Below are 8,486 nucleotides of genomic sequence, written 5' to 3'. Positions count from 1 at the left end.
CAAAAATAACACTAATAAAAAAACATGAAAGATGTGAGTACAACATGATAAAACTTGAAAATAATAGAATGAGGTTAAGGGGTTAAGCACTTTGGTCTGAAATATACAAAAATAACACTAATAAAAAAACATGAAAGATGTGAGTACAACATGATAAAACTTGAAAATAACAGAATGAGGTTAAGGGGTTAAGCACTTTGGTCTGAAATATACAAAAATAACACTAATAAAAAAACATGAAAGATGTGAGTACAACATGATAAAACTTGAAAATAACAGAATGAGGTTAAGGGGTTAAGCACTTTGGTCTGAAATATACAAAAATAAACACTAATAAAAAAAAACAAGAAAGATGTGAGTACAACATGATAAAACTTGAAAATAACAGAATAAGGTTAATAAGGTTTTTACACAAGCTTAACTTTAAAATAGAAAAAGTATTTGTTTAAACCAAATTTTTCACCAACAAATTAAGTTGAATAAAACCACCACTATTAAACTTTTAGGAATTACAACAGTTGCACACAGATTTTTTTAATTCAGTTGCTATTTAAGTGATCCTTCTTTATATATATATTTTTTTTTTCAACAAGGTAAGCTTACACAAGACTTCTCTAGACATGAGCTCTAATTGTATAAACCTGACTGTCAAACCCAAGAACATGACGGAATTTCAGTGTCTGTTAACCCATTAACTGCAGATGATGGATATTTCCGTCAGTCGCACATATATAACTATAACTCTATAGTTTTTATTGTGATGGATGGCAACTCGGTTTTATCAGTGAGTCAGAAAACGGCAACTGAGCTGCTCCTGCCACAGTTATTGGGTTAATACTGTACTTACAAAGCATTTTATATATATATACAAATACAGACTAGCTGAGGAAAAACACACTTTCTCTTACACATTAGTAATTGTTTCAAACAACAATAGTTGTATACGTACATCTTAATATGTTCCTTTGTTCGAGTTCTTCTGGTGTTGGCCTTAAACTCAGTCGGCTGTTGAAAAGATGGCAATAGGTATTCATAAGGAACATCTCGTGTGATACAAAAAACAAGTATTGTAAGTATTTGTAAGAAACATCTGGTGTGATACAGAAAACAAGGTATTGTAAGTATTTGTAAGAAACATCTGGTGTGATACAGAAAACAAGTTATTCTAAGTATTTGTAAGAAACATCTGGTGTGATACAGAAAACAAGGTATTGTAAGTATTTGTAAGAAACATCTGGTGTGATACAGAAAACAAAGTATTGTAAGTATTTGTAAGAAATATCTGGTGTGATACAGAAGTTTTGAAATATGAATTTATTCTCTACACTGGGTTAAAACAATTAGAGTTCATTTTATGTATGTATCAAGTTAATTTTTCAAAGTGGTAGCAAACTACACAATCTTTTGGTGTACTACATTTGTCTACGAGCTAACATGTTCGTCGATTCACAGAATCGTGTGGCACTATTAGGTTTAGCTGTAGACCTTATATGATGTTATGACTAATTCAACTTATTACCATCTGAGGATATTCAGAGCTGAGCTTTTAGACAGGAACGACACAGTACCTTTTTTTTTTAAGATTTTCAAAAGACTAAAATCTACATTTTATCAGAACTTTCAAAGGAAACACCGCATGAAATGACATATACTGTGAGTAATTTAGAATAATTAACAAATTCTATTATTGGCCAAAGCTAGCAACTTCAAGTCGTTAGGTTATCTGAAGATACATTTCGATTAGTAACGGCTTGTTGTAGTAAAAACTAATATAATTTTCCTACACAGACAATAAAAGAATTACCACATTATACATGTCTTTGTGTTTCAGTTACTCATACAGATGGAAAATTTCAAACCATTATCTACAGAACTAGTTAACAAAATCTAGGTATGTAATAGTAATTAGTTTTACCTCCTACACAAAATTTATAAACCAATACATTGATTTTTTGGTTCCTTATTTTATGGTGTATTATTGTACCTTGTTATATGGTTTATTATCCAACTTTAATATCAGTTAATTTACGCATTCAAATATATTATATAAAGTTTTTTTACTTTAGCTGTAGCTTAGAATGCTTTCAGCATGAAGTTTTCAGACTTACCTTATAAGCCTGTTCCCTGACAGCTTCCCACTTCTCCTGTTTTCAGACTTACCATATAAGCCTGTTTCCTACAGCTTCCCACTTCTCCTGTTTTGAAGCTTACCATACAAGCCTATTTTCAACAGCTTCCTATTTCACCTGTTTTGAAACTTACCGTATAAGCCTGTTTCCTACAGCTTCCCAGCTCTTATGTTTTGAAGCTTACCTTACAAGCCTGTTTTCAACAGCTTCCCATTTCTCCTGTTTTGAAACTTACCGTATAAGCCTGTTTCCTACAGCTTCCCAGCTCTCCTGCTTTTCTTTTTCAGACTGCACTTGAAGGATATTTTTGTCAATGAGTTCCTGTCTGTTTGGTCGCTGGGCTAATTTCATTGCTAAGGAATCTTTCCTGGCAATTTTAGCCGCTAAACGGGCTAAATTAAAAATAAAAAGAGAGAAAGATGAACTTATGTAAATAAAATAAATCAGAAGGTAAAAAAACTACTTATCCCTAAATTCAGGCCTTTGTTTTTCATAATGAAAAAGGCACAGAACTGCAAACTAAATGAATATGTTAGAAAGTGTAGTACTTTGTTCTGAAACATGGTAAAAAAACCTAAGTTTGTACAACATAAAAACCCACTCAGTATAACGCACGGCAAAAATCTTGGTAAACGTATACTTTCTTTGCATCTGTTATAATTCAATGGACCTATATATACCATCTAGAACACCAATTCTCAACCACTGGCCTACCGTAACTACCTTGTGGGTCCATGGGATTTCACAAAAACAAACAGAATATTTACATATATATCGTAATGGTTTTTTTTAGTACCCTGACCGTTTACGGTGGCAGCGAGTCAGTCACTGGTATTGAAGAGGTTGAGAAATGTTGACACATGATTGATAAGAGGTATAATTAATTTTTTTTTCCCTAATTTTCATGTAATTCCTTTACTAAAAGTATGTGTCATGAAATTCTCCAACTCAACCCGGTATCAGTTTTAGTGAATTCTAGGACAATCAAGTTGTAAACTCTACACACTTTGTAATGTCATGAACGTGTAATGAGATAATACCTGTTTAATAAAACAAAGTAATTATAAAAATATGGAAAATAGAATACAGTATTCACTAAACAAAGTGCCAATCTTGGGCAATTTATTTATAATTTTTTTCTTCACCAAAACAGGAATTTCAGTGAAGAAAAGATGATGTACAGGCTTAACATATTCTATGATTTGCTACTCCCACTGCGACACACTCACAGCTCATTAGTGCCAACTGGAAGAGCCAAGGAAATAATAAATAAAGTAGGCCTAACTCATATCTCATTAGTGCCGAATGGAAGAGCCTAGGAAATAATAAATAAAGTAGGCCTAACTCAAAGCTCATTAGTGCCGACTGGAAGAGCCAAGGAAATAATAAATAAAGTAGGCCTAACTCAAAGCTCATCAATGCCGAATGGAAGAGCCAAGGAAATAATAAATAAAGTAGGCCTAATCTCATATCTCATTAGTGTTGAATGGAAGAGCCAAGGAAATAATAAATAAAGTAGGCCTAACTCATATCTCATTAGTGTTGAATAGAAGAGCCAAGGAAATAATAAATAAAGTAGGCCTAGTATTGCAGTGGAGCGTAATCAGTTAGTTTGTTTACTCACTTAACATACCATTACAATTAACTATCCATTATTACTCAGCATCAGTGAAGATGATATAAAGGCTTAACATATTCTATGATTTGCTACTTCGTATATCATCTTAAAATGGCAGAAAATATATGTTTGTTGCCTTATACACACCAGCTATACCGAGTGGCTCCAAATTTTGATTTAATTTCCAGATACTTGGCTCTAGTAATATCTACCAATAACATACAGTATTAAAGGTTTTATAACAACACTTTTAGCTACCTTGTTCATCATCTCCATAATAATCCCGCCAGTTTATTGGCCCATCATCAGAGTCATCACTAGAGCTGTCATTATCTCCCTGACTACTGACTACGATGGCTGGAAAAGGTTTATTTTCTTTGTTTTCCTGAGGCTGTGGAAGATTGGCTGTCTTGTGGTCTGTTGCTACCATTTTCCTGAAGGAAGAGAGAAGGTTTTTTTAACTTTAACATTTAAAGGTTTACGACACACACACACACTCACTGAAGTGTTAAGTCGCACTGAACGTTATAATAAAATATTCTAAACACAGAAGTGCTGGACCAATGAGTTTTTTTTCATTCCAGAGCCATGGAACGAACGTAAGCAAAAAGGATATTTAAAAACGTGCACGACATAAATCACATTAAATTTTTATGTAAAAGGCTACATCTGTATGTATGTGTCTTGAAGTTGTTGATCTTCGAACAAACATTCGGCAATATGTCAATAAAGACTTCTGTAAATAGTCACATGTTAATAAGTACTAAAACTGGCCTTTAACAGTGGCTAAAGTCAATTATGTTTAACAACAAACATTCCTATAATACAGCTTACCTGGAAATTAAGTGTAATAAAATAGTACCTGTTCTGACCAAATGCTGGACTTGTTGTAACTGACGTGGTAACTGTGTTGGTATGAGAACTACAAGAGGATGTGGTTGTTACGGTTGTAGATGCTGGAGTAGAGGATGAGAACAAATTCCACCGTTTTTTCAAAGCACTCTTCTTGGGCATTGCTGTTAGTTGGGGTTCTTTGGCAGGAACCTCTTGGACGACACTTGTGTCAATATCAGGTTGTGGAATGAACAAAATACCACTGTTTTGTAACTCTGAAGAATCTCCAATATCCTCGACTGCACAGTCTAAAAAACACACACCATTTTAAGTGAGCTCAAAAAAATCGAATTTTATTTATACATTTGTCTACGTCATTGCTTAATATGAGGGCATCAAAATATGTTCATTATCCTCAATTTTCCTTAAAAAAAGAATAAAAAACAGCTATTAGAATTTTTCTTTTAATCCAAAACACTTTTTAACGATATCAAATTATTAGTGTTCTTTGGAGTTATAGATGGAAAGCTTACCAACTGAGTCAAGTGATTTCTTCCCTAAATATGGAGATGGGGAAGAAAACATTGGAGGGGAGGAATGGGTCCAATTTCATTGACACTAATGGGTGGATCTGGAAGAGCTGACCATGATAGGTCCCCATCCTGTGGGGGCAATTCTTCAATGTCTGGCAAGTTCAGAAGACTAAGATCAGGATTAACAGGTGAAGCTGTAAAGGTGAAACAAATTTAGCATTTATTTAGGTAACTTATGTATTAGCCTACCAGCAGGTGTTCACGGCAACTTCTGAACGTACTAAAGCTATTTTTAGTAAATTACGACATTATTCAAAATTCTCCAATTAGTTCAAAACCAACATATTTCTGGTCCGTGTTGACCATCTCCAGTTGTAAGAAAGCAATAATTTAGCTTTATGAGATGCTCAAAAACAGAATAAACAATCTCTTTGCCATATGTGTTTACTGAAAGAATTGTTTGTTCGTTTGAAGTTAAGCATAAAGCTACACAATGGGCTATCCGTGCTCTGCCCACCACGAGTATCGAAACCCGGTTTCTAGCATTGTAAGTCCACAGACATACCGCTGTGCCACTAGGGGGCGTTACTGAATGAAAGAAATTTACTGGATTATACACTTGTTTCATACCAGATTCATTCAAACGTAATCTTGTTCCGACTACTTCCGTTTTCACCCGAAACTTCCAAAATTCATAACATATTACAAAGTACCGGCTATCCCCTTAATTTCTTACACTCTATAACACACAAACATCTACTACGAAGGCACAACTATCTCGAGGTATCCGCTAGTTCTAATCACTCACTTCACAGGTAAACAAAGTTTTAAACTTAAATTCAGAAAATAGTGAAATATATTATCCACAAATTAAGCTATATTTAATACTTAAATCAAAACTTAGGATTGAAAGCTCGTTTAAAACCAAAGACACTACCCATTCCTACACACTTGTCATATATATATATAATTTCCCTTGTGGTAGCTATAAAGCTACCTGAATTGGTAAAACTACGCATCACTTACAAACGCAAACATGTGGGAATTTCTGCTAGAAGTGGATTTAATTTACGCGAGTCTTGTATCTGACTACATCGTGAGAACACCAGCCATTCCATCCTTTTTGGAAATCTCCGACTCCAGTAAAATAGGTTATGAACTCAAATTGTTATAGAAAGCTCTTCAATTTTCAGTTATTACCAAACAACTCATTTCTGCAGTGGTTTAGACTACTTACATTTTATGTCATGTTTCTAACAGTTATTATAAAATGTAGGTACAAGTTAAATACAATTAATAATATAGCCCAGTCAACTTTAATTAACTACCATCAAAATTAACAATTTCTTCAGTTTTAATCACAACAACACTTCTTCAAAAGATACAGATTAGTCAATAAAAATACAAATTCCTGGTGACTGCTAGCTAGACTATTAGATTCAGCATTTAATGAAATCTTGTTGTAATGTAGACATCTTCTCCAATACTCTTATTATATCATTACCTGTCTGTAACACAAGAGAAAATCAAGTCTTTCAGCAATAGTTGCACCACTTTATCACAACATTAGAATTATAAGGGAGCATTGTTACGACAGGTTTACAGTGGAGCACTGTTACAATACAATTACAAGGGAGCATTGTTACGACAGGTTTACAGTGGAGCACTGTTACAATACAATTACAAGGGAGCATTGTTACGACAGGTTTACAGTGGAGCACTGTTACAATACAATTACAAGTGAGCATTGTTACAACAGGTTAACAGTGGAGCACTGTTACAATACAATTACAAGTGAGCATTGTTACAACAGGTTAACAGTGGAGCATTGTTACAACAGGTTTACAGTGGAGCATTGTTACAACAGGTTTACAGTGGAGCATTGTTACAACAGGTTTACAGTGGAGCATTGTTACAACAGGTTAACAGTGGAGCATTGTTACAACAGGTTAACAGTGGAGCATTGTTACTTTATGGAAGTGGATACATTCATTTTTTCTCTAAACAAGAATGCCATTGTGGTTGCCTAGCAACTGAAAAGAACTGGATAATGATAGTAACAGAATGTGCCACTGTAGTCATTACTTGGAATATGTTCAAAAATGATAAGTTCTTACTCACATAAAGTTTTTATATAAGTATTGGTTGTAACAGTGTCCGATGAGCCACTAGATACTGCAACAGATGAAGTGATGGTAGTCGTTACCACTGCCGTAGCTGTAGCATCACTGTATCTGAGTTTATTTCCTGCTTCTGTTGTCACCTGACCATTGACCTGAGAGGTATGATTATGTTTACTAGAATCTGTTAAAAGAGGAAAAAAAAAGTGTTAAACGTACCTAAAACAAAAACGACCACTAACAGTTCTGTATCTACAATGACAGGACTAACTCTCCTTGAAGTACCACAGTAACAAATTCTCCAGTTCAAATTACAATCACCATAAAATAAAACAAGAAATGACAGTTAGAGGTGAGCAATTAGTTGAACTTGCTATGCTCATTATATAAATTAGAGTCAACTAACTGATTATTCACACGTGAAGCTAACCTTCACATTTCCAGCATGTTTTGGTGTTTTTTTAAACACGTTCTAACCTACTCTTCATTTAATACGATAGTCATTAGTCATCTTCAGGTGTGATAGACAAGAATCATTTATTTTCTACCTGCCTTAGTGATATAGAAATTTTAAAAATTTCCCATTTAGTTAATTTCTATGCAATTTCAGTATAAATACATGGGCCAAATAATAACTGAGATCGTCATATTCTATTTCCTGTTTCTTTGTTCACTGCAGTAGACAACATCTGTTCTACCCAAGAGGGTATTGCAATAACACAGCAGATCCATGTTGAAAGGATTAGGACTCTAATATCCTCTACAAGCTGAGTTGAATTGATATTATTTAAACAATACAGCCGACCGATGCTGTGGGAGAGATAAAAAAGGTCATTCTGTGGAGCTGTCAAATTCACAAAGAAACTGGACTTACCTGTAGAATTCAGACACACTTTCTTAGTTCAATTCTACAGAAATAAATCCTGAGAGAATGAAATACCTGTGGGACTAAACATAACCTAGTAGAATAGACTGTCTTTTCATGTACACAAGTATGTACGTTTAGTTCGACAGAGATAAATCCTGAGAGAATGAAATACCTGTGGGACTAAACATAACCAAGTAGAAGAGACTGTCTTTTCATGTACACAAGTATGTACGTTTAGTTCGACAGAGATAAATCCTGAGAGAATAAAAAACCTGTGGGACTAAACATAACCTAGTATAAGAGACTGTCTTTTCATGTACACAAGTATGTACGTTTAGTTCGACAGAGATAAATCCTGAGAGAAAAAAAAACCTGTGGGACTAA

The 8,486-nt window shown here is 34.1% G+C and overlaps 1 protein-coding gene across 1 annotated transcript; it reads right to left on the bottom strand.

Moving 5' to 3' along the window:
• Nucleotides 1–294: 294 nt before the first annotated feature.
• LOC106476993 (phosphatase and actin regulator 4-like) lies at nt 295–7,438 on the bottom strand. Its single transcript, XM_013937603.2, has 7 exons — nt 7,236–7,438; nt 5,115–5,308; nt 4,610–4,889; nt 4,006–4,181; nt 2,365–2,521; nt 950–1,005; nt 295–308 (listed from the first exon to the last, which is right to left on the bottom strand). Exons 2-7 carry the CDS (start codon nt 5,164–5,166, stop codon nt 295–297), a joined length of 735 nt encoding a protein of 244 aa, XP_013793057.1. The 5' UTR covers nt 5,167–5,308; nt 7,236–7,438.
• Nucleotides 7,439–8,486: the final 1,048 nt, after the last annotated feature.

Source organism: Limulus polyphemus, unplaced genomic scaffold (genome assembly GCF_000517525.1).
Source record: "Limulus polyphemus unplaced genomic scaffold, Limulus_polyphemus-2.1.2 Scaffold12468, whole genome shotgun sequence".
NCBI classification, from domain to species: Eukaryota; Metazoa; Arthropoda; class Merostomata; order Xiphosura; family Limulidae; genus Limulus; species Limulus polyphemus.
This window is presented reverse-complemented; position numbering and strand designations above follow the sequence as displayed.